General features: G+C 56.7%; 2 protein-coding genes across 31 annotated transcripts in view; one reads left to right on the top strand and one right to left on the bottom strand.

Annotated features, from left to right (window-relative positions):
• Window positions 1–25,046, top strand: part of NCOR2 (nuclear receptor corepressor 2) — a 240,891-nt gene that overhangs the window by 71,062 nt on the left and 144,783 nt on the right. For 7 of the 30 annotated variants that reach the window (XM_050747807.1, XM_050747808.1, XM_050747805.1 and 4 more), the window contains 4 exons: window positions 1,147–1,363; window positions 10,049–10,176; window positions 12,763–12,940; window positions 23,453–23,632. In XM_050747807.1, coding sequence (XP_050603764.1) covers window positions 1,259–1,363; window positions 10,049–10,176; window positions 12,763–12,940; window positions 23,453–23,632 — 591 coding nt within the window. In that variant the 5' untranslated portion in view covers window positions 1,147–1,258. Of the gene's footprint in view, window positions 1–1,146; window positions 1,364–10,048; window positions 10,177–10,254; window positions 10,608–12,762; window positions 12,941–23,452; window positions 23,633–25,046 lie in introns of those variants that run through there. The other 23 variants (XM_050747803.1, XM_050747799.1, XM_050747809.1 and 20 more) reach the window with 8 other exon arrangements.
• The window catches only part of TMEM132B (transmembrane protein 132B), a 1,306,862-nt gene that overhangs the window by 1,176,179 nt on the left and 105,637 nt on the right, over window positions 1–25,046 (bottom strand). The gene's annotated exons all lie outside the window — the stretch shown is intronic.

Raw genomic sequence — 25,046 nt, 5'->3', positions numbered from 1 at the left:
ATTGCAGGGCTGGGTATACTGTTTCCCCTCCTGACCCCTAACCTTGTATAATGCAGCCTCAGTCCTCCGCCGTGGAGGCCCACATCCAGGCGCTGGGTCCCTGTGCCAGGGTGCATTTCCCTCAGCTCTGGGGCAGGGGGTGTGCAGTTGTGGGGGTGCTAGAGAGGGATTTGCATGAGGCAGGACCCAATGGACACACCTTTTCTGAGGGGCTGGTTCAGAGAGAGTGTGGAGGGGGCCTCGGTCTGGGATGGGACCCTGTTGTAAGCCCCGCAGGCGGCGTGGAGCTGTGGCTGGCAGAGGAAGGGGAGAAGCCTTGTTGGGGGCGGGGGGGCTTAGGGGTTTCCTAGCAAAGGCAGCTTCGGAGTAGGGGCCACCGTGGGTCCCTGGCTGGGCCGTGTCTTCTCTGTGGGGCTGTTTTTCCATCTGTGAAGCTGCCAGCCTCCCTCGTGTTACTCCTCTGGCATGGCCATGAGTAGATCCTCTCCCATGGAAGGCGCCAGTATCTGCCCCAGGAGCCGTTTGGGGTACCTATCCCTAGGCTGCAGGACCTGACTGACTGTCATTCTGCCCTTGGCTCTTCCTGGCGTAGCCCTCTGTGTCCTAATCCCACCTCCCAGCTTGCGTCTGGCTAACCTCATATCAGTTTTGCCCCATGTCATGGTATCAGCCTCCTGCACAGGGTCACAGCCTTGCCCGGATCATGCTGTGGCCTGTGGCCCGCCCGAGCTGGCCCTGGCCCCTGCTGCCGGGTTCAGCGGTGCTGTCCCTGCTGGCTGCCCCTCCTGGGACAGGTGCTTTCTGGGAACTCTGCCCCGTGACTCAGAAACCCGGGGGGCCATGGAGTGAGGTTGGGTGGGCTGAGGGGGGCTGGGAGCCATCTGAGTGGTGGTGAGGGCCCGGGTGGGGAGGAGGCCTCTGGTCCCTTGCGTGGCTTGCATGGCTCGGAGGGACCTTGAACGCCACGCCTGTCTTCTGGTGCTGCCGGAGAGCAGGTGAGTGTGGCAGTGGATGAAGGAGGATCCAGGCAGGCCCTTGGGTGCCTGCATGTCCTCATGGGACCACAGGAACGACTTGGGAACGCACGTGCGGAGGAGCCGCCTGCCCCGTGGCTGATCTTGTTTTTCCTTTCTTGTTTTCTCACAGGTGCCAGTGACGGGGTGGCCTGTGAGCTGATGACGAGGACTGGCTTTTAATCCTTGGTGGCGATTAAGAGAAAGCTTATCGGGGCCTGAGAGCCACCCTGACCCCCACCACCATGTCGGGATCCACACAGCCTGTGGCACAGACGTGGAGGGCCACTGAACCCCGCTACCCGCCCCACAGCCTTTCCTACCCAGTGCAGATCGCCCGGACGCACACGGTAAGAGGGTGCACGTATGTGTGCCTGGGGCTACCTTTGAGACCCTTTTTCCATTCCACTGAGTCTTCACCCCTTCCTTTCTCCTGGGAGCCAGGCTCGCATGGCTCTGAGCCTCCCAGGGCACAGGGGAGGCCTCCACAGAGACTCCTGGTGTCTGAAGCCTTTTCTAGAACATCTGGTAAAATCTCTTTGCTCCCATTTTAAAGCTGGGAAGATGGAGGCTGGGGCCAGGCTGAGCTGGGGCTCTGCCCTCTCTTGACTGGCAGTGGGATTGGCACGTGAATGTGGAGCTCCTGCTGTGTTCACTGTCATGCAGCCCAGCCTCACCTCTGCTCCCCCGCTGCCGCAGGATTGGGTAGGATTGGGTAGGATTGGGGTGACTTCTGGGGGGCAAGGGGGCCTAATAGGTCACAGCTCCCCTTCCTTGCTGTCCTCCCGTGCCGTGTGTATTCGCCTTGGTGAGGCTCGAGGCTCTGAGATGAGGTGGCCCCGCACAGGTTGCGTTTCTGCCTCCCTGACACGAGGGTCCAGGGTGCTGGCTGTGTCTTCGGGGAGCCCGCCCCGTGGCCGGGGCAGATGGCCTGTCCTGGAAGCAGATGGGCCTCGGTGCCTGCCCACGTGTGTGCCCTGGTCGGGTCTCCTAAGCCGCACCCCACCCCGCCTCACCTCCCAGCGGGGGCCCCATTTCCTGCCTCTTCTCTCACTGCGTGGTGTGGCTAGGACAATGGGCCTTGGTTGGCATTTACGAGGTACCTGCTATATACCATGTCTCTGGGTGTTTGCCAAGCGGCTTTCAGAGTTGTGGACCTCCCCCTTGTGACCTCCTGGCTGCTGAGTGATGGATGTGAGGCCTGGAGGTCACAGCTGGAGCGGAAGCTGACTCTGCCGGCCACCGTGGGGGTACGTGTGTGCGTGTGTGTGCATGTGTCTGTCCTGCCTGTCTGGTGTGGTCCCCTCTTGTGAGAACCAGAAAGGAAGCTGTGTGGGAGGACTTTTCCATCAGTAAGCGAGAAGGTTTTGCATATGAGCTCACTGGCCCTGCCTGGGGGAGTCCCTGACACAGTGGCCTCCTGTAGGTTTGGGCCCCTGGGACGCTTTGCAGAGCCAGCTGTCGTCAGTGGGTGCATTGTGGATCCCTCTTAGGACGGCATTTCCCTGTGTAGAGTCATTGCATTCTCCCCAGTGGCCCCGTGAAAGAGCAGCTCGCGCTGTCATCCCACTTTGCAGATGAGGAGACCGAGGCCCAAGAGGTTCAATCACAGGCCTCAAGTGTGATTGCAATTGCCCTAAGTGGGGAGGCTGCCACAGCATCGGGGCTCCAAGCCTCTGTGTCCCCCCACTCCCCCATGCCTTTATTTTTTGAGCACCTACTGTGTGCCCAGGGCTAAGGAATAGACTCCCGGTAGGAAACGATTTCATATTTTGTCATCATGGTCTTTATCTGTCACCACCACCAACAAAAAGAAGAGCTCTTGTTAGCTGAGCACCTACTACAGGTCAAATGTTCAAAGCCCCGAGTGTATATGGTTGTGTACCTTCCCCCGATCACCCCAGAGTGGTATGACTATCACGCTCTGTGTTTTGTCAATGGGAAAACATTTCACAGGGTAGGAAACTGGACGAGTTGCGTAACCTCTCTGAACCTCAGTTTTGTCACCCATAAAGCGGGGGTACTCAGAGTACCCGTCTCCTAGATTCTCATGAGGGGTAAAGGGGATATGTTGAATGTTCTTAAGATGGCGCCTGGCTCAGGGCCAGCCCGCTCTGTCCGTTTGCCGCTGCCATTCCTTGGTCTTGTTGCTGTTCCTGCTGCTGCCCAGAGGGGAACCTGCCTGCCCCGAGGGGAGGGGCACTGGCAGGGCCACTGGCTTCTGGTTTCTTGTCCTGTCCTGTGGAGGTTCCCACTCTCCTCCACCGCCCCCACCCCACTCCTAGCCTTGGGGAGTCCTCAGGCTGCTGTAGCCTCTGCCCTCCCACTTCTCCTGCCCTTTGCCCCAACTGGGCCCTCGGGGTCACTGGCTGAGCCTAGATACCTCCCATTCTTCTCCTGCTGGGCTGTCAGTGACGCAGGGTATGGGTGGACAGGGCCAAGCGCTCACCACCCCCTCCAGGCAAGAGGCCAGGGAGTGAGCGGGGCCCAGCCTGGCAGCCACAGGTGAGAACATTCCTGTCCTTGTGTGGGGGCAGCAGGGCCCACCTGTGTGTGCTCCTCCCTGGGGGAGCCGCCCCTCATCGGACCCTCCTGCCTCATGGTAGGGCTGCCCATCCAGGGAACCCTGCTTGTCTCTTGAAGGGTAGGAGGAAGGGTTCTGGGCACTCTCAGAAGGGCCCTGCTACCCTGGGCATATTGCAGTGTGGAGCCACTTTCTTGCTGCGGGTTGGAGGTGAGCTGGGGGCTGTGATCTGGAGGCTCCTCCCTGGCAGCCCCTCAGCCCCCAAACCCTTCCTGTCCTTTTAACGGGCGAGACCCACTTCCAAAGATACCACCCTCTTCCCGAGCTCCTCATCAAGCCACAGAAAGACAGACCCCCGGGAAAGGGGACGGTCAGTGGCGGGAACCTGGCTGTCCTGGTTCCTTGTACAGTAGCTGAGGCCATTGTGCTGGGATCCACGAGATGCCTCAGTGACCCTCCCAGATTCAGGTCACCCCCACACATACTCCCGACAGGCCTGCCTCCTGGGACAGCCCCTCCTGTCCGGAGCATCCTCTTCCTGGCGCTTTGGGCACGGGGCTGCTTTGATGGCAGGTCTTCCCTGGAGCCTGTGAGACCTCAGTGTGTCTTCAAATCCCTCTCCGTGTCCAGCTTGCTGAGTGGCATTGGCCCGCTCACAGTCATGTGGAACGGCCTTAGTTTCCCCACCTGCAGTACCGGTGTCCTGGTGGGTCTGCACATCGGTGGCAGTGTCTGTGTGTGCAGCGGGCGCGGGGTAGTCATCTCTTTCCTCCTGCAAGGGTGGCAGGAGACCCAAGCAGAGCCTCTTCCCCCTGGGGAACCACAGGACCCTGGATGCCGAGCCGGCGGTGGAATGGTGCGGGCCGTGTAAGCCGCTGCCTCTGCCCGTGCTCTGCCCTGGCGTCATCTGCGGGCTGCTGGTGAGTGATTCCCAGCGCAAATGGGAGGCATCACTTAGAGGGGGCTTGCAGACAGAGGCCTGGACCCTGAGACCATGGAAAGCCCCCAGGTTCCCTGACTCAGCCTCAGCCATGCTCCAGGCTTCTATATGCATCATCCCTGCCCTCCCGCTTCCCACCTGCCGCATCCCTCCGTGCCCCGTTCTCTCCATCCTCAGGGCTCCAGCTTCTCAGCTTCTCTCCGTGACAGTTAGCAGGACCCTATGTCTCTCCCTGAGGGTCCTCGGGAAGCTAGGGTCTCCAGGGTTGAGGGCCCAGTAACAAAACGCTCACAGCTTTTGTTTTCCCGGAGATCAACGCATCCTCCTCTCCTGGCCTCCTTTCAGGCTTTCTGTGGCCCAATTCCATTCTGCCTTCTTCGGGTCCTCTGGGACCCTGAACGCTCCTGAGCTCCTCCAGACCTTGGGCTAAACGAATGCAGTTAAAAGCAGGGACACAGAGTCTGAATGCCAGTGTGACCCTTTTCTGCTGTGCGGCCTTGGGCAAGTTACTTAACCTCTCTATGCCACAGTATTGAAGACTGATTCATAGCACCGGTTCTGGAGCCACGTCCTGCCCTAGTGATGTCCTAGCTGTGAAACCGGGGGCAAGTGGCCTTACCGTCCCGTGCCTCAGTTTCCCCATCAGTTGAGCAAGGATGGTTTTAAGATTGTGAAAATCCAGTTAGTTGATAGGTGCAGAGCCCTTCGCACAGGGTCTGGACAGAGTAAGCAGACATTTGATATAATCAATAATGTAATGATGACGATGCTATTCTTACAACATCGCCTTTAGTAGCCTTTTCTGTCTTGCCCCAAGGGTACACTCTGGGCTTTGCCCCTAGGGCAGGGGTGAGCACACCTTCTCTGTAAATATTTCAGGCTTTGCAGGCCATGCAGCTGCCCTTCTCGGCCAGTACGGTGTGAAAGCAGCTCAGCCAGGGCGTAAGGGAGTGGGCGTGGCCTGCGCCTGTGACACTGGACACCGCTGGCCAGGCCTGCCTTGGCCTTGCACCCTAGTGTGCTGACTCTTGGCCTAGATTAGCGCTTATCAGACTCCTATAGGAAGGACTGGTCTGTTTCGTTTCCAGTTTGTCACAAATCGATACGGGGTCCCATTGCACAGATGCAGGCCCGGTCCGGCAGGGTCAGAGTTGGTTGTGCCCTCGGATGCCAGGGTTGCGCCGACCCCAGGGTCTGCATGCTGTCATGTTCTGTGCCCACCTTGTTGCGGTCGGCAATGTTGCAGACCTTTGGTGGAGTAGTACTGCCCTGGGCCAAGGCTCCCAGACCCTGGAGACTGCCTGGGCCAGGCTGGGACAGGTGGGCACGTGGGGGTCACTGGGAGAGGCTAGACTGCGGAAGGCTTTGCAGTGTCCTGAGTGCCCTGGGGGGTCCTCCATTAGCTTCATGGCCCCTCTTGCAGCTCAGTTCCTGCTGCTTGGTGATGGCTTTTAAGAGGCTGTGGAGGGATGATTTGGCCCTCAAAAGAGAGGCTGGTGGGAGCTCCCATGCTGGGGGAGATTCATTCATTCATTCATTCATTCATTCATTCATTCATTGAGAGCTCCCATGCTGGGAGATCCATCCATCCATCCATCCATCCATCCATCCATCCATCCATCCATCCGGCAAATACTTATCGGGTGTCTTGGGCCCATCCTCTTCCAGGCCCTTGCAGTGCAGCTGTGAACAGAACAGGTAAGCATCCCTGTCTCAGGGAGCTGACCTCCTCGTGGGGAATGGCAAGTTGGGAAGGAGACGAGGGGAAGGGCTGAGGTTGGGGGAGCCCACATTTAAGTAGAGGGTTGGGGAGGAGCCTCACTGAGAAGCTGCTTTTGGAGCTGAACCTGGAGGACGGGAGAGGGCCAGGCATGTGGGAATCTGGCTGAGGAATGTTCCAGGTAGCAGGAACAGCATGTGCAAAGGTCCTGAGTTGGGAGCTCTCTTGACTGCAGCCGCCGTCATTCCAGGAGAGACCCATGAATGCAGCCAGGGTCTAGGAACGGGCTGAGTTCTTCCTTTGCTTTCCCATGAATTCAGGGTCTAGGAACGGGCTGAGTTCTTCCTTTGCTTTCCCATGAATTCAGGGTCTAGGAATGGGCTGAGTTCTTCCTTTGCTTTCAGTGTGCAGTCCCAGGCATTCCCTTGACATCTTCTGGAGTAAGGAGCCCTATCCAGGAGCCAGAGAGGGGCACTCCTTTCCCGCAAAGGAACTTCTCCCAGCCCATGCTCAAACATTTCCCGCGAATCTAGCCCCTTTCTCCTCTTTGCCCCCAGCCACTCCTCCCCACCCTTGGGACCCAGCCAAGAAGCTGGGATTCCCTCCTGGGTGAACAGCTCTTTCTGGTGGCCTCTCACCTTCCCCAGGAGTTTTAAGGGTATAATTTATTGGGGGCCCTGATTTCCAGCTTCAGACGTGCCGTGGTCAGGGAGAAGCCCTCCGAGGCCAGGGGGCATCACCTGAACGGGTTTTCCTGCCTCCCTTTCTGAGCAGCTGGGTCAGTCTCCCTCTCTCCAAGTCAGATTTGCTGCTGTCCTACTGGGACAGGTTAAGAGCCTGGGGACCATTCCCTCTTGTCCCTCCTCAGAAAGCCAGCTCAGCCTTTGCCTTGCATCTCAGAACGTACCCCCTTCTTGCTGTGTGGCGTGGACAAGCCACTTACCCTCTCTGTGCCTCTGTATTCTCATCTTTGTGTGGGGCTTCTTGTAATATCCACCTCACAGGGCTGCTGTAGGGATGAAATTAATATATTTCAAGCATTTAGCTGCAGGTGCACACAGGCAACTTATTACTGTGGGGTATTATTGTTGTTTTTATGATTAATGTTGTCACGCGGGGAGCTCTCCTGCTCGGAGACATGGCGAGGTGGTTTCCAGCCTGGGTGTATTCCAGCTCATGGGACCCCTGGGGCCCCACCTCGGGTCAGTTTCTCTGGTGGGGCCTCCCTGATTCTTGCTTTCCCCTAGAACCTCCAGGCACTCTTGTCGGGGGAGTCCCTGGGCTCAACCCTGGTGACCTGCTTCAAGCCTCATGGTGGGTCTAGGGTCCAGTAACAAAATGCCCACAGATCTCGGGCAGAAACGGCCCCCAAGATGCTCCTGGGAGGATCTACTAAATTGGGAAACTAAGGCCAAAGGGTTCATGCAGAGGCCTCCCCAGCCCCCGCTTTGGGCCTCCTCCACCATGGTTGGCTGCCGTGAGCACTATCTGGCCGAGGCCCTCTTCCGAGGGACTGGACCATCTGCCCTGCCTCTCTGCCCACTTGGCCTTGGTACGGGAGAGCTGGGCGGAGAGGATCCTCCTGGCAGACTGCGAGGCCTGCTGCTTTCTTCTCACACCTCTGTGTGTGTGGCAAGGTCTTGGCTTGGCAGCTGCGTCATCGTCAGCCCAGTGGCCTCCTCCACTCCCTCCCTCCAGCCCCGTCTTCTCCCTTCTCCTCCCACTGAGAGCACCCGGAGTCTTGTGCTAGACACTGCGGGATGCAGGAGGAGGCTCGTGCCTTTTCTGCTTTCTGCAGGCTGCCCTCAGCCTTGGGGGAATCCCTCAGAGAGGTGAAGAAGATGAGTGTAGGAGGTGCCGGCCTCCTTTAATCTGGGCTGGGCACCCATTTCAAAGAGGAAAAACTGAGGCCCAGAGGGTTCGAATAACAGGGCCAAAGACATACCTTCTGTTGGAGGCCTTGCAGCTTTTGGTGTCTACATTGGACTGTCCAGGGAGGTCCTTTCCCCAACTTTTCCAGCTTCTGAGGCTGCCAGGGTCCCCATGGATTCCACTTGCTCATCCTTCCTGGCTTCTGGGCTCCTGGGCTCTTATGTGCTGATTTTGTTGGGTCTGCAACAGATACGTTATCAACGCATCTACCTGGCATTGTGTCTGATTCTCTTTGCAAAAATAACTGCCTTGTTGAAAAAGCCAGACAACAAAAGAATGACTAGATTTTTATGGAAAATCGGGAAAATTAAAGAAAGGTGCCAAGAAGAAATGAAGTCACCTGCAATCCCACTCTCTGAAGCCTCACCTGTGTCAGACATCACTAACTGATTACCGCAAACAGCATAACTGAGTGTTCCAGGCAGGCAGGACTAATCTATTGGGATTGGTGCATAAGTGAAGCCTGCCTTGTTTAGTTTAAGAGACTTGTTACTGTCTTTTTTTTTTTTTTTTTTTTTTTTTTTTTGAACGGAGTCTCACAGTTTGGCCGGATGTTTCTCAAGTCTGGGTGTACTTGGCAATCGGTATACATTCTCGATTTGTTGATACTTGAGCCACCGCGCCCCGGCCTGTCTTTTTTTTTTTTTTAAACACAGTTTAATGTTTCCCTATGTGTATTGGCAATGGATAATTTATTTAGAGAAAAAATGTGTTAAAGAAAAAAGTATTTGGACACTTGTTAAGCAGGAAGACTATACAGGACAATTGTGCTGTCAGTGTCCAGACTGTCACAATAAGGGAGAGAGACCGGGCTCAGCTCCAAATACGGCCAAGACAGCTGGGGCCTCATAGCCTAGCCGCAGGGCGGAGGGAGGGGTCAGTGGATGGAAAATTACTAAGAGGAGCGCTTGAGGGTGGGGGGTTCCTCTAGACTGACTTACCAGGATTCCTGCAGCTGGGCAGAGCCCCGCAAGACCAAGGCCAAGGTCGAGGCCCTGTGGAGAGAGGATGGGTTAGAGGAGCTTGACTCTGGTGTGGGCAAGGAGAGTCTTCGTCAAATGGATGGCGGTGTGTTATTAAAGGAGGAGGGTTTGCCTGAGGCTTACCCTTCTGGCTGTGATACCAGCCTTACCTGCGGGAGTTTCTCTTTTACAGGGCAGGCTTGGGGTCAGGGGGCGCTTCGTTCTGAAACCTGGTCTTTGGGCCTCGCTGGCCATTGGCTGTTTGTCGCTGTCACTCACCACCATCCATCCTTCTCCTGGCGAGTGAGGCCCGAGCCTCGTTCCCTCACGTGGGCATCACTTACCCACCCTGCCAAGAGCTGGGCATCTAGGTTGGGCCTTTTCCCAGTTGTTGCTGCAAATGCGTTTCTGTTTTTACAAATAATGCTGCCCCATATGCACCTTCTGTCCTGTCTTCCCAGGCCTGCATTTCCAAGCTGCAGCTCCTCAGGCCAGAGGGACCCATTGCCTGGCAGGGGTAGGATGGGGTGGGAGGGTAGAAAAGTGAAGACAGCTTCCTCTACTCTCTCCTCCTGCAATCAGCGCCAACGTGGCTGGCAGACAGACACCGTGGTCAGGATGGTTCCAGGCCTGTACTAGCCTGTGGCCTCAGACAGCCCCATCAGCCCTCCCAGACTTGATGGTCTCACCTGGAAGGTGGGCGTGATCGTGAGACTGTGGGAGGCTGTGTGGGAAGGACGCAGCCCAGGGCCGTTCAGCCATCTGTGTTCCTTCTTCTCCTTGGCGTTCGGCCCCAGGGGTAGCCTCTGGCCAGACGGTCCCTGAAGTTCCCTGCAGGACTTGGGCTTATCTGCCTAGGGCAGGAGCGAGCCTAAGCAGGGAGTCCACGGCCTTGCCTGCTGTGCCCCACCATGCCCGTGCCCGCCTGCGCTCACCGCTCCTCTGTCCCCCCTGCAGGACGTCGGGCTCCTGGAGTACCAGCACCACTCCCGCGACTATGCCTCCCACCTGTCGCCTGGCTCCATCATCCAGCCGCAGCGGCGGAGGCCCTCCCTGCTGTCCGAGTTCCAGCCCGGGAATGAACGGTGAGGAGAGTTGCTGCCTCCTTGTCCCTTCTCTGGAGCCCCTTCTCAGATGGAGAAGCAGAGGCCCGTGGTGGAGCAGGAGCACCCAGGGTCCTGTGAAATGAGGGGGTGTCGGGCCATGTGTTCACCCTTGACCAGGTGTGGCCGGGGTGAGGATGAGGACGAGCAGGGAAGAGCCACATGGCCCTCAGACTTCCAGCGTGGAACTTCAGTGGGCTCTGTGGGTTTGGGCAGCAGTGGGGACCTCTAAGCTGGGCTCCCGCCGGGCTGGGCTGCTGTGGGAAGATTCGAGTCCACACCTGGTGCCCCTGGGGCCCTGCCCTCCCCTCCCATTCCTCCTTCTTCTCCAGCTGGCAGAGGACGCCCCCTGGTGTGTGCCTGTGCCGGGCCAGCCTTACTTTCCTTGATCCAGGTGGGAGGGGAATGAACAGGTGAGGTGGGGGCGTGGGAGGGAGGTGGGGCGGGGAGCTGGGGGGACTACAGCAAGGGGAGGGCCAGGGCTGGGCCGGAGCCAGCTCTCCATACATTTATTTGGGATCGTTAGGCCATGTTCTTTCTCCCACCATCTCCAGGAGCTTCTGCTAGAGACGGCGGAAGTGTGGGGAATTGTGCCTGTTTCTCAGATGGAGAAGCTGAGCGAGTTTGAGGATGGGCCCTTGTTTACTCAGCCAGGACTAGAAGTCGAGGCACCAGGCCCCCGCCCTTCATGGTACCATGGAGGTGTCCCAGGGCCCCAGAGCAGGCGGGGCTGGTGAAGTCAAGTGGGTGCAGGTGTCTGGAGGAGGAGGGGAGGCGGAGGCAGTGTGCCTTCTGTGCCTGGATTGGTTTCCTGGGGCTGCCATCACAGCGTGCCACAAACTGGGTAGCTTCAAGCCACATAAGTGCATTCCCGTGATCTGAAGTCAGGGCGTCCGCAGGGCCGCGCCCCCTCGGGAAGCCTTGAGGGGAGGACGCTTTTCTGTCTCCTCCAGTTTCTGGGGGCTACAGGCATTCCTCGTCTGTGGCTGCGTCACTCCAATCTCTGCCTCTGCCTCTGCCTCACGTGGCCATTTCCTTGTCTGTCTCTGTGTTCTCTTGTCGTGTTACAAGGACCCCAGTCATCCTAATCCAGGATGGCCTCCTGTTAGCTTAATTCCATCTGCAATGACTCTAGGTCCAAAGAAGGTCTTATTTTGAGGTTCCAGTGGCCATGGATTTTGGGAGGACATTATTCGAGCCACTGCAGTGCTGCTGTCATGTTTAAGTGAAAACACCATGCGCTTCCTGCCAAGCACCGTGTAATGGTGAAGCCCTAGGTTCTGGGCCTTGAAGAGGGGGATGTCTTGGGGCCCAGCTTTGGAGGGACAAGGACTTAAGGGAGGTGAGCCTAGAGGGGTGGTTACCTCGCCCCACTGGGTGGGGCTAGCAACATGGCCCCAGCCTATGCTGCAGTGGGCAGAGTTTAGTCAATCTACAGCACTGATTGAACGCCTACTGTGCGCCAGTACCTGGGGACAGCCATGAACAAGACCACCCTGCGTTCATTCTAGGGTGAGGGAGGTGGCCAGGAAACACCTGTGGCCGCCGAGCACGTGGGGAGGGCAGTGGAGAGAGAGCGGACAGGCGGGTGTGGTGTGGTCTGGCCCGGGCCAGGAGGCGCCATCTGCACCAAGATGTGAAGGGGAGGGGAGCTCACGTGAAGGGCCTGAGGTCTCAATGCTCCAGGCAGAGTCCAGCAGGTGCAAAGGCCCTGGGGCAGGAGTGAAGTCGGAGGACAGCGAGGGCCAGGCCAGACAGGGCTTGTGCAGGAGGGGAACGGCTGTGGATTCCCTGCTCAGCCTCTGGGAAAAGCATTTCAGCAAGGGCCACATTCAGGCTGTTTCTGGTGGGTGATGGCTGGAGCCTGAGAGGTGGAGGCCAGGAGTCCCAGCTCTGTGGGGTGTGCTTAATTAGGCAAGGCCATGCCCTCTCTAGGCACACTGTGGAGGAGCATTCAGGAGAGCCAGTCGCTGGGGATGCTGGGCAGCTCCGGTCTGCACCGGGCTGCTGGGCTGAGTTGAGAAGGTGGTTAGGCCAGGTTCAGCAGCAAGAGTTCTGCGATCGGCCAGCGATGTCTGCCCTGCGTGGGTGAGAGGGAAATGGCATCACGGGTGCTGTTATCTGCGTTAGGCTCACAGTGTTTCCTGAATGAACTGTGTCTGTGAACCACCCGGCAATCTTGTTAAAATGCAGAGTCTGACTCGGTAGGCCTCAGGTAGTACTGGAGATTCTGCATTTGTAACCAGCCCCAGGTGGGGACGGTGGGCTGGTCCACGGACCACCCCGTGTGGCAAGGGGGGGCAGTCACTCTGGGGCGTTCCAGTACCACTGTAGTGCGCACTCCCTCCCTGTAAACGTCTTTGGTGAATGTGGACCTGAAGGAAGGCAGTGCTGCATTGGAGTCCTGCCCCGCGGTGGGACCGTGGGAGGTGGGCTCCTGTGAGCACCTTTCTCGCAGGATCATACAGAGCACAGCACGCAGTAGGTGCGTGGCGCAGAGGGCAGTCGGGGCCTCGGGAGTTCTCAGCCGCAATCTCCTGTGTGACGCCGATGCTTTAACTCCCGCAGGTCCCAGGAGCTCCACCTGCGGCCAGAGTCCCATTCGTACCTGCCCGAGCTGGGGAAGTCAGAGATGGAGTTCATTGAAAGCAAGCGCCCTCGGCTAGAGCTGCTGCCCGACCCCCTGCTGCGACCGTCACCCCTGCTGGCCGCTGGCCAGCCTGCGGGATCTGAAGACCTCACCAAGGTAAAGCTGGGTCCCCAGCTGGGCGCTTGTCTGCCCCTTGAGGTTCTGCTGCTGGTTGGGTTGGGTGGGAGGTGGCGGGTAGGTGTGCAGGGAGGGGGCAGCTCGGGCAAAGGCTTGGAGGTGGGCCAAGCACCGAGTGCGCGGAGCTGGGCGGCAGGAGGAGGGCAGGCGCCGGGTCTCTCTGGAGGTGCCAGAGTGTGGGAAGAAGTGGGGAAGGTGTTCCAGGTGGGCAGAGCAGCAAGTGCAAAAGCTCTGGGGCAGGACCAGGCTTGTGGTCATGGGGCAGCTGGCGTGAGGGAGGGGAAAGCTGGGAGGGGAGGGCCTGGGGTGCCGTGGAGCAGAGAGCTGCCGTCTGGTGGGGGAGAGGACGGTCCTGTGGTCGGTGGTCAGCTTTCAGCACATTCTGAGAGCTTCCTCGAGGGCGGGTTGCTTGGTTCTGTGAGTGCTTGGAACAGAGGGCTTAGTGACCCCTGTCTTGAGCCCTGCACAGCAGGCAGCCCCCTGGGCCCCGAACCCAGGCCTATGAGGCGGACAGCTCGGGGCTCTGCCAGGAGCCTGGGGCTCCTGGATTCTTAAGGGGCAGGGAGGTGAGACTCCAGAGTCCCCCGAAGTGACCTGGGACAGAGTTGGCTCAGCGCTAAAGGGGCGGAGCTTGGTTAGGACATGGCCTGGACACCTAGAGCGACAAAGGCTCCTTCCACTGCCCGGTCCAGCCACTCCTTGGGGCACCATGTGGCACCGGGCTGGCTTGGGTTGAGTCTGCAGCCACCCAGGCCTGAGGGACGGTGGATGCAGTTTGGGCAGGAGGAGTCAGACAACTTTAGGCTCATCTGCATCTCCATGGGGAGGCAGCCTGGCATTGCAGGTGGCCCCAGGCCTCACCTGGACGCTCACCTATCCCAGGGCCCTCCGTCCATCTGCTCTCAGGTGACCCAGGTGTGATTTCCACCACCCCCACCTCCACAGCTGTGTAAACTTTGCACCTCTCTGAGCCCCGTTTCTTCCTCACTGATCTGGGACCTTGTGTGCAGGGTATCACCTGGTCATCTGGGTAGAGGGCTCGGCTGTGGGCCCCATGCGTGGGGACTACTTGGCACCCATGAGCCGGCATGGGTGGTGGTCTGGCTGCAGGGCCAGGCCACTTGGGCCAGACTCGGCCTTCTCTTGGGGAGAGGGGATACCCGCGTGGACCCTGGGATATCCCTGGGGTGGGCTTGGGCTGGCAGGTGGTTGGGGGGGCCATCCTGGGTCTGGGGTGGCAGGGCCTCCCCTCCTGCTCTGAGTGGCTGTGGCTGCGACACCTGCACACCTGCCAGGTACCCACAGGGCTTCCTCTGGGGCCAGGGGAGGGAGGAGCTGGGGTGTCTGTGTGGTTTTTGGTTGGCTTGGCCTCCCTGTCACTGGGGCAACCCCTGCCTCACCAAGTTGTCGTGGGAAAGTGAAGGAAGGAAAATGAACTCCTAGCCAACAGACCACATGCGCCTGAGAGCCCGCTCAGGAATCTCCCCCGGTGGATGCAGCTGTGTCCTTGTTGGCACTCAGGGACTCCACCCTGGCCACCTCCCTGCTCTCCTGCGTACTTCCAGTCCATTCTCTGCTCTAAAATATCCCAATTCCAGCCTTCTGCCCATGCCTGAGACCACCCCCAGCCTGAGCTCACCGTTGCTCTCTGGGAACTTTGCAGTAGCGTCCTGCTGGGTGTCCCTGCTCCTGCTTCCCTCTACCTCCTTCAGTTTATCCTCCAAGCAGCAGCCAGAGGGCTCTTCTAAAGGCAGACGCCTGCGTCCTCCTGTGTGTCCCTCCTGTGCTCCAAACCATCCGTGGCTCCTGTCTCAAGCAGGAAAAAGCCAAAATCCTTGCCATGGGCTGCATATCCGGCATGATCCAGCACCGTCACCTCCCAGACCTCATCTCCCTGCACCAGTCCTCTCAACCACTCACGTACAGCCTCCCAAGCCACCCTGGAATTCCTCTAACACGACAGGCACGTTCCCACCTGGGGACCTTTGCACGGGCTGTGCCCTCGGCAGGAGCGCCCTCCCCCAGGCACATTCCTCTTTCCTTGTTCCTTCCAGTCCTGGCTGCCCTCCAGGGCCTGCATGGCAGGGGAGACCTGTGGCCAGTCCTGTGGGGACTCCTGAGGCCGCTCATGGCAGAGGCTGCAGCCCCACCACATCCTCCCGGGGTGTGAGATTCAGCCACGGGGTCCCTGCCGACCTTGAAGGGGATCTCTGTGGCCTGGGGCTCGGGACCCTGCACTTGGGTCTGGGCTTGGGACTGGTGTGGATGCCAGTTCCTCTCTCTCGGGCACTACCCCACTGGGGACCCCAGCCAGCATCCCTGCCCCGAGGCCCAACCCTTCCAGCACATCCTTCCTGCCCCTCCTCCTCTTCCTTCTCTCCTTCTACACATCCCTCCCTCCTTCTTCCTCCCTCCCTTTCTTTCCACCCAAACAGCCCCCCATCCTGCTCACTCCGCTTCACCCCCTGCTTCCTGGGCTCCTGCCATCTCTCCCTGCTCATCCCCTGGGGCTCCCTCCCTACCACAGAGCACTCCCAGCCGCCACCCAGCGCCACCCAGCCTGTCTGCCTGTGGCCGTCTGTCCTTGCCTTCATTACCTGTCCCTCCCCCTCCCCTCCCAGCCACCCCTCACCCATCAGTTCTGCCTGCCATCGTCTCCCACCAGTGGCCTTGCCCCTCCGCCATCCACTCACCCCTCCCCCCACCATCCCCTTGCTTCCCCACCCCCTACCCCCATCTGCTCCCCCTGCTTCCCCCACTCGCCTGGAGTCCAGGGCGCTGTGAGCCTAGTCAGCCCTGGCAGGAACTCACAACTCAGCCGGACAAGGGTGCCTCAGGGTTCTTGGCCTGTGGCCATTTCTTGGCTGGAGAGCGACACCTCCCACATGTGTGTCCAGCCTGAGGCCTGCCACGCCTCCAGTGCCCTAGACAGCCCTTTGTTTTCACTCCTCTTTGAAACAGAAAGTGGAACCTAGACGGTGGCGGTGGTGAGGATGTGCACAGATTAAGCACCTGTGGTTTGCTGCTGTGGGAGTTTGCTGTGGTTTCAGTAAAGCTCAGGACATACCAGGCTGGAGGCTTGTTCTCTCTCCAGCTTCCACAGGGGATGCCGATGGCAGGGCTGGTGGGGGAATCGCAGGCAGTGTCCCCGGAGGCTTCTGTCCCCCAGGGTCACTCAGCCGCCCAGCTGTGTCTGACGGCCCAGGCCGGGGTGGGGACTGTGGCCAGGTGGCGTCCTCATCCTGGTTGCAGCCTAGTGCCCAGCCTGCACAGGCCCCTCCCTGCACAGCCCTGGGGCACCGTAAGCTCCTTAGCAGCCTCAGGGCAAAGGCGATCCTCCTCCTGCAGCAGGAGTAGGGGTGGGCGGTGGGGGCGGGGAGCCAGCCCCGGGGAGGGAAGTGGCCACTCAGCCCTGCAGGGTCCCTTCTCTGCCTGATGCGGCCGGATGGGATTGAATGGTGGACTCATAGGGTGAGGCACCTCCTTTATCAGGAGGTTGGTGCGCAGGAGGCATTCACACGGTGGTAAGAATGCTGCCAGTGACGGCGGGTGCCATTAAGTGAGCGCCGACTGCCTGCCAGGTGCCAAGCCATGCCCAGCCAGTGTCATATCCTGCTCTCTTCCCAGCCGGAGGAGGCTGGGTCTATGACCTCCCTTTTGTAGACGGCCCCAGGCTGAGCGAGCTGGACGTAGGGGAACGGGATTCAGGCCCAGGCAGCTGGGAATGCACCCCACGCCTGCCTCCAGGTTGTCCCGCTGCTCTGGGTCCCCTCTGGTCTCCCTGGTGGGGTGCCCCCCTCCCTCTACCTGGCACCCCCATTAGCACTGGAATCTGCTTTCCCCTCTTTTTGTTGTTGTTGTTGTTGCTACAGGAGGCAGGAGAGAATTTTAGCTCGGCCACCTGGGAGAGATGTTTCCATTTGAACAACTCCCCTGAAGTCGAGCCTGGATGGATAGCAGGCGAGGGGGTGTGTGTGTGTGTGTGTGCGCGCATGTGTGTGTGCACGTGTACATGTGTGTGTGCGTGTGCGTGTGTGTGCGGGTGTTTGTGTGTGTGTGCATGTGTGTGCGCGCACCTGTGTGCCTGGGTATGTACATGTGCATGTGTTTGCATGTGTATGTGTGTGTGCATGTGCATGTGTGTGTGTGCACGTGTGTTTGTGTGTGTGTGCACGTGTGTGGGTGCGCGTGTTTGTGTGTGTGCTGTGTGTGTGTGCGTGTGTGTGTGCACGCGTGTGTGTGGGTGTTTGTGTGTGCGTGCGTGTGTGTGTCCACCTGTGTGCCTGTGTATGTGTGTGTGCATGTGTTTGCATGTGTGTGTGTGTGTGTGTGCATGTGCGTGTGTGTGGGTGCGCATTTGTATGTGCATGTGTGTGTGCACACGTGTGCGTGCGTTTGTGTGTGTGTGCGTGTGTGTGGGTGTGTGTGTGTGCATGTGTTTGTGTGTGCATGTTTGTGTGCGTGCGTGTGTGTGCGCCTGTGTATGCACGTATGTGTGTATGTGCACGTGTGTGTGCATGCGTGTGTGTGCATGTGTGCGTGTGTGTGCATGTGTGTGCGTGTGTACGTGTGTGTGCATGTGTTTGTGTGCAGGCAGCTCAGGGCCCAGCCTTGGAGGGCGACCAACCCCTGCATGGGCTGTTGTCCCCTAGGTGTGAGTTCTGTCTCTGCAGACAGCAGGCCCGAGGGGTGAGTCTGCTGCCTGCCCCCCTCTCCAGCACGCCTGTGCCCTCTGGCCTGTGGGTTCCAGAGGGTCTCTCCGTCCCTTACCGTTGCTCTGTGGTTCTTTCTGCCTGCGTGGCTTTCCCTCTTCTTGTCAGGAATCCCTCCGCCTGCGGTGTGCCCCCTGGGATCTCTTAGTCTCTGTGTCTGTCGCTGTGTCTCTGCCTCTCCGTCGCTTTCTCTTTGTGTCCCTCTATCTCTCTCTCTTTGTGTCTCTCTGTCACCACGTCTCTGTCTTTCTGTCTCTGTTTCTCTCTGCCTATCTGTCCATTTTTGTTTCTCGATCTGTCTGTCTTCGTCTCTGTGTCTGTCTCTCTCTCCTCTCTGCTTGGACCACAAGGTGGGGGTGTGACGGACTTGGTGCTGGGGCCTGGCCAGCCTAGCCGCAGTGATTGCTCCAGGCTGTGAAGAGATTTGGAAAGTCTGAGCAAGGGAAGATGCCTGGGAGAGCATGCTCAGAGGTTTCTGCATCTGCTGTGTGGAATTCAGCCGGGCGCCTGAGGCAGGAATTTGATGGGATTTTTTCTGTGTGTGCCCCGTCTGCCCCATCGTGTTCCTGTTTTCTGACGCTTCTGTGCTCTTCGGCTTCTGGAGTTCTGTGGCATCAGAGACTTCCTTGGGAATTCACCGAACTTTGTTTTGGGGACTTTAGAACTGTCACAAATAGCACTATCTCTGAAAATCCCTAAGGGGGACAGACGGCCCCTATCAAATTCAAACATGAATTTTGGCTCACATAACTGAAGTCCAGCATTGGTTAGCTTCAGGTACAGCTCGATCTAGGTGACATGATGTCCTCAGGACCCTGCCATCTTTCACAAGGTCTTGGTGTGTTAGTAGGAAGGAAGCTGGTGACTCCAGGCCTTCCTTCTCCCAGGTTCAAGGCCAGCAAAAAGAGAGAACTCTCCCTCCTTCTCTCCACATTTCTAGCCCCAAACTGCTTTTTCTCCTCACCATGAGTGGGCCCATGCCTGTCCCAGAACCTGTCACTGTGGCTGGAGTAGGGAGTGTGCTAGGAGTGCGTGAAGCTGGGCCCTGCTTTTTCCTGGAGCTGGCACAGGGGAGCTGGGGGGCTTTTCTGCCTCTGTGTCTTCACTTATGCTATAAACTTTTCTCTTTCACACTAGCTTGAAGTTTTACAGCAGGGGCATCTTATGAGTAGAAGGTACCCACTGCTCCCTGGCAACTTGTGCGGGCTGTATTAGTTTGTTTTGCTCCCCGCGGGTTTGGGTGGGTGGGAAAGGTGGACAGTCATCGGTAGTGCACCTGCAGGCCTGACCGCCAGGGTCCCTCAGCCCCCATCCTGGGAAACCCAGCACCGGGGGAAGCGCTCTTGGCAATCTGGGTTTGCCTCTTCTTTTTCAATTGAGGGGCGGTTCACAAAAAAGTAACCACATTAAAGTGAAGAGCTCATTGGCTTGTAGGACATTTACAGTGTTGTGTTGTACAGCTGTCACCTGTCTAGTTCTAGAACATTCTCATCACCCCAGAAGGAGACCCCCATACTCATTAATCAGTCACTCCCTGTGTTAGTCTGTTCTTACACTGCCACTCCCTGTGTTAGTCTGTTCTTACACTGCTAATTAGGCCATACCCAAGCCTGGATAACTTAGAATAGAAAGAGGTATAATTGACTCACAGTTCTGCACGGCTGGAGAGGCCTCAGGAAGCTTACAGTCACGGTGGAAGGGGAAGCAAACACGTCCTTCTTCACATGGCCACAGCAAGAAGTGCTGAGCAAAAGTGGGGAAAGCCCCTTATAAACCATCAGCTCTCATGAGAACTCACTCACTATCACAAGAACAGGATGGGGGAAAATGCACCATGATTGCTCCACTTGGTCCCTCCCACAACATGTGGGAATTACGGGAACTACAATTTAAGATGAGATTTGGGTGGGGACATGGCCAAACCATATCACCCCCCACTTTCCCCTCCTCCTTTTTCCGGGCAACCACAAATCACTGTCCATCTCTATGAATTTGCCTATTGTGGACATTTCATGTAAGTGGAATCATACACTCTGCAGCCTTTTATGTCTGGCCACTTTCACTCAGCATCATATTCTTGGGGTTCATCCACAGTGTAGCCTGGGTCAGTGTGATGGGGTCTTGCTATGTTGCCCAGGCTGGTCTTGAACTCCCGGGCACAAGTGATCCTCCTGCCTCTACCTCCATGTCCGGCCCTTCACATTGCATTGTGTGGATATGCCATGTTTTATTTATCTGTTCATCAGGTGATGGACTTACTTGTGCAATTTTGCTGCGAATAAAAGCTAAACCCGAACTTAAAGAAGAACCCATTAAAAACAACAGCTTTTATCCATGGAGAGTTTAAAGGAAGTAAGTTTCTAGCAACTGCTAATGGTTGCCAGTTGCTGTTTCTACTCCTGGTGCTGCCTGTTAGCCCTGGGGATGGAAACCTTCTTTTTGTCAATGTTGCTTTGGAGAATTATTCCCAGGTTGGATGAGCAGTTTGCTCTCACAGTTTTAGGGTGGCCTGGCCCCAGAGCCCTTCCTTCCACATCCTTCTTCTTGCTCTGTTATGTCTCTTCTTGGTCCAGGTAGAAGAGCAGAGATAGGATAGCAGAGATGTTTTTTGCCACCAGTAGTGTGACCGGATTCTGGGTGCCATGTTTGCTGCTACCTTTTGTCTTAAGAACCTCAAGACATGACTTGGGCTGCAGGGAGAGACCAGCCAAACACCCAAGGTGGACTGCAGTGAGGGGCTGGGCAGTGGTGTGGGGACGCGGGTCTGATGTCAGTTGGCACAGAAGGGGTGTTGGGCACTCTGGGCAGCGGAGCCAGCCTGTGCAAAGGCTCGGGAGTGCCAGACGCATGAGCTGTGCACGGTTTGCTGTGGGTGGGGTCAGGTGCCCATGGCCCCCTGCCTGCCCTCCTGTTGGGGAGCAGTGAGGGCCCCGCACCCACTGGTACATGCACCCACTGGTACATCCTGAGGCTTTTTCTAGGGAGTTTTTCTTCCACACACATTTTTGCCTTGAGTTTCTGGAGGTCCTGCACTCTGGGACCCTGGAAGGGGTGCTGCTTTGGCGCTTATGCTCAGCCCCATGGTTCTGTGGGGTGAACAGATGTGTGGCCATTTCTGACATGGAAGCCCCTGTAGCCTCCCCTTTCAAGCAGATTTCAAGGTAGGACACTGAGTGGCCTTGGGCACGTTGTCGAACTGTAATCCCACTTCCCACGGTGATTATGACAGTTACGTGGATTAAGACTTGTGAATTGCTTAGAGCAGGAGGCCAGCAAACTCCAGCAAGCTCCAAATCTGGCCCTCAGCATGTTTTTGTAAATAAAGTTTTATTGGCACATAGCCACGCCCACTTGTTCCCCATCGCCTGTGGCTGCTTTTGCAATACAATGGCAGGGGTGAGTAGATGAGACTGAGACCTTGTGGCCCTGAAAGCTTGAGCTATTTTTACCATCTGGCCCTTTATAGGAAAGTTCCGGCCTCTGGCATCCAGTCCCAGTGGCCTCCAGGCTCTGTTTCCTCCTCTGGTAATGGAGATGGAACAGCAATCCCCTCGGAGGGCTGTTGTGGGGTCTACTTCATGGGGTGTGCAGAGGACTGGGATGGGCTGAGCCGTGAGCGGCCCCAGGTGTGATTTCTAGGGTATCCCTTGGGGAGGTGGCCTGAGGAGCATGGAGGACCACATTGGGGCGATTGAGGGATGAGGGCCCTTTTCTCTATTTCCCTCGAGGAGTCTGTGTGTGTGGAGGGAGCACCGGGTTGTCCAGGCTGCTGCTGTGCTTGCCCCACATCTCAGATGGTAACAGAGACTGGAGGCAAACCTAATATGACTCCAAGACTCTTGGCCCCTATGGGTCTTGCTGGGACTCTGTGGGTTGAAGGGAGGACAGAGGCCCTGAGGATGGCAGGAGTGGACAGAAGATGACGCAGCCTCTATGAGTCCCGAGGTTGGGGGGGGCACTCGGGGCCCCCCGGCTGCAGTTGTCTGGGGAATAATGCACCCTGTGTCCTCTGGGTGCAGCTGCCGTGGGGGTGGGGAGGCGGTGGCCTGGCTCTGCTCTGGGCCTTGTCTGCCAGCAGCTGCCGGCTTGGCCCCAAGGATGGCACAGGGCGGGGGCTGGGTTCTGCAGCCCAGCTAGGGGAGGACCATCCCAGCCAACATTTATTGAGGCTTATAGTATGACAGGCTCAAAGCCATTAACTCATTCAAGACTCACAAGGACCGGGGAGGTGGAGGTGCGAACTGTTCTCCCCATTGAACAGATGAGGAACTGAGACAGGAAGCAGTTGAATGATCTGCTGGAGGTCACGGAACTGGAGAGTGGCAGAGGGGGCTGGGATGTGAACCCAGGGCTGCACAGGGGAGGCCTGGGTTGTTTTTTCTAACCTCCTTATCCTGAGAGCATTCCCAGCACAGCCTGGGTGCACCAGACTTTAGCTGGTGGGATGAAGGCATCCATGGATAACTGAATCCAGGCTTCCTTTGTCGTTAAGCACATTTTCAAAAACAACTGTATTACATGAAGAGTAACTCTCAGTGAAAGAAAAACAGAAAAAATACGGGCAAATAAGAAGAAGAAAGTAAAAATACCCTCTTCTGCCCTGCTGCCGAGATAACTCCTTTTAGCTTCTCTGTAGCCCGTTCTGGTGGCTTTTCCGTGTGTTCGGGAATATGTGTTTTCTGCAAAGCCACGTGTGTGTTGGCTGCATGGTTCTGGAACTTGCGTGTTTGGACTGAGCTTCATGAGAGAATGTTTACAGAGGTCTGCAGAGGCCAGGCCCCGGGAGGATGGAGGCTGTGGGTCTTGGTTCCTTGAGCTGGTGGGGAACACACAGAGGGGGTAAGTGGAAGAAGGGAGGTGTGTTATGGGAACAGGGAGCTGGAAGACTTCACAACTTGAGGAGAGGCTGAGAAACCATTCATGTAGCAAGAGCATTTGAACTGCATCTTGAAGGCTGTAAGGGACTCTGAATTTTGGAGAATGGGTGATGGCTGGGATGGGGATGGGATCCTTGAACAGGTGAGGACTGTCCTGGCAGAGTCCAGTACTCTGGGCCTGGAGTCAGGGATGGAAACTAGGGGTGTATTGGCGAGGGGGTATGCATTAGTCCGTTTTCATGCTGCTGATAAAGACATACCCAAGACTGGGCAATTTAAAAAATAAAGAGGTTTAATTGGACTCACAGTTCCATGTGGCCGTGGAGGGCTCACAATCATGGCAGAGGGCAAGGAGGAGCAAGTCACATCTTACATGGATGGCAGCAGGCAAAAAGTTGGCAACTACATTAGGGTTCTCTAGAGCGACAGAACTAACAGAAAATATGTAATATACATATATTACATAAAGGGGAGTTTATTAAGGAGTATGAACTCACACGATTCCACAATAGGCCATCTGTAAGCTGAGGAGCAAGGAAGCCAGTCTGAGTCCCAAAGCTGAAGAACTTGGAGTGTGATATTCGAGGGCAGGAAGCATCCAGTGTGGGAGAAAGATGTAGGCTGGGAGGCTAGGCCTGTCTTGCCTTTTCACATTTTTCTGTCTGTTTTATACTCGCTGGCAACTGATTAGATGGTGCCTACACAGATTAAGGGTGGGTCTGCCTTCCCCAGCCCACCGACTTAAATGTTCATCTCCTTTGGCAATACCCTTACAGACACACCCAGGATCAATACTTTGCCTCCTTCAATCCAATCAGGTTGACAGTGTTAACCATCACAGGGTTGTACAGACTGGGGGTGTCCCCCGTGCTGACCCTATGCCTGTTTTTTTTCTGCCACAGGACCGTAGCCTGACGGGCAAGCTGGAACCAGTGTCTCCCCCCAGCCCCCCGCACACCGACCCTGAGCTGGAGCTGGTGCCTCCGAGGCTGTCCAAGGAGGAGCTGATCCAGAACATGGACCGCGTGGACCGAGAGATCACCATGGTGGAGCAGCAGATCTCTAAACTGAAGAAGAAGCAGGTGTGAACAGGCAGGGGGATGGGGAGTATTGGCTCTGAGTCTCCATTCTAGCAGCAGTGACTGCAGTGTCACAGACATGTGCCAAGCCCTTCCCAAGTTCCTGGGTGCTCACTGGTTTTTATGCCCTTTACATTTATTGGACAGGAGCACCATCCGCAGAACTTTCTGCCATGATGGAAACACTGTGTATCTGCAGGATAGCCACGTTCCACTACTGAGCATTTGAAATGTGCCTACTGCAACTGAGGAACTGATTTTTAATTTTTGTTTAATATGCATATGAAATGTGCCTTTGAATAGCCACACAAGCTGCCGCATTAGACAGCACAAGAATGGTGGGTGAAAGTTCAGGATGTCTAGCCAGTCTGTCCAGGTTCAGATCCTGTTTTTTCCAGTACCAGGCAATGTGAGGTGGGCAGTCCCTTCTCTGTGCTTCACTTTCCTTATCTGTAATGTGGGGAAACAGCCCTTGGCTCTGGAATCTGAACGGACTGGCCTCCTAACTGCTCTTTACTAGCTGTGTGGCCCTGGAACCTTCATCTTTTGGAGCCTTGGTTTCCTTGCCTGTAAAATGGACAACTTGTAGAGGAGGGAGCAAGATCCCGAGATTAAAAATAAATCCTCATCGTCACTGTTGAAACCACACAAAGACATGCGGAGAAAAAGCTGATGTAAATATTTATAACATTCATTTTATAATTTTGTTTTAAATATGAGTTAATATACAATTCCTTGATAATCTGCCTTTTCCCAGCTCTTCATGGTTTGCTCCCTGGTATCATTCAGGTCTCTGCTCAGATGTCCCTGACACCAAGAGGCCACCCTCCGCCTTGTACAAGAACACGCACCCCCAACCCTCCTCTATCCCGGGTTCAGCCAATCCAGCGAATTCTAGCTGCTGCTGCTTTTTGTAAATAAAGTTTTATTGGCACAGCCATGGCCACTTGTCTGTGTTATCTCTATACACATGTGTGTCTATATGACTGCTTTTCTGCCACAGTGGCAGAATTAAGTCATCACAACAGAGACCTGTGTGGCCTGCAAAGTCAAAAATATTTGCTATTTAGGCCTTTAAAGAAAAGCTTTGGGCCGGGCATGGTGGCCGATGCCTGTAATCCCAGCACTTTGGGAGGCTGAGGCTGGAGGATCACTTGAGCCCGGGAGTTTGAGACCAGCATGGGCAACATAGCAAGACCCTGTCTCTATAAATAATTGAAAACATTAGCCAGGTGTGGTGGCACATGCCTGTGGTCACAGCTACGTAGGAGGCTGAGGCAGGAGTGCCTGAGCCCGGGAAGTTTAGGCTACATGAGCCATGATTGTCACTGCACTCTTGCCTGGGCAACAGAGTGAGACCCTATCTCAACAAAAAGAAATGCTGCTGAGCGCTGATCTGTCTCATCACCCCGCTGGT

Source organism: Macaca thibetana, chromosome 11, assembly GCF_024542745.1.
Source record: "Macaca thibetana thibetana isolate TM-01 chromosome 11, ASM2454274v1, whole genome shotgun sequence".
NCBI lineage: Eukaryota > Metazoa > Chordata > Mammalia > Primates > Cercopithecidae > Macaca > Macaca thibetana.
Note: the sequence above shows the minus strand (reverse complement) of the source record. Positions and strands in the feature narration are given on the sequence as shown.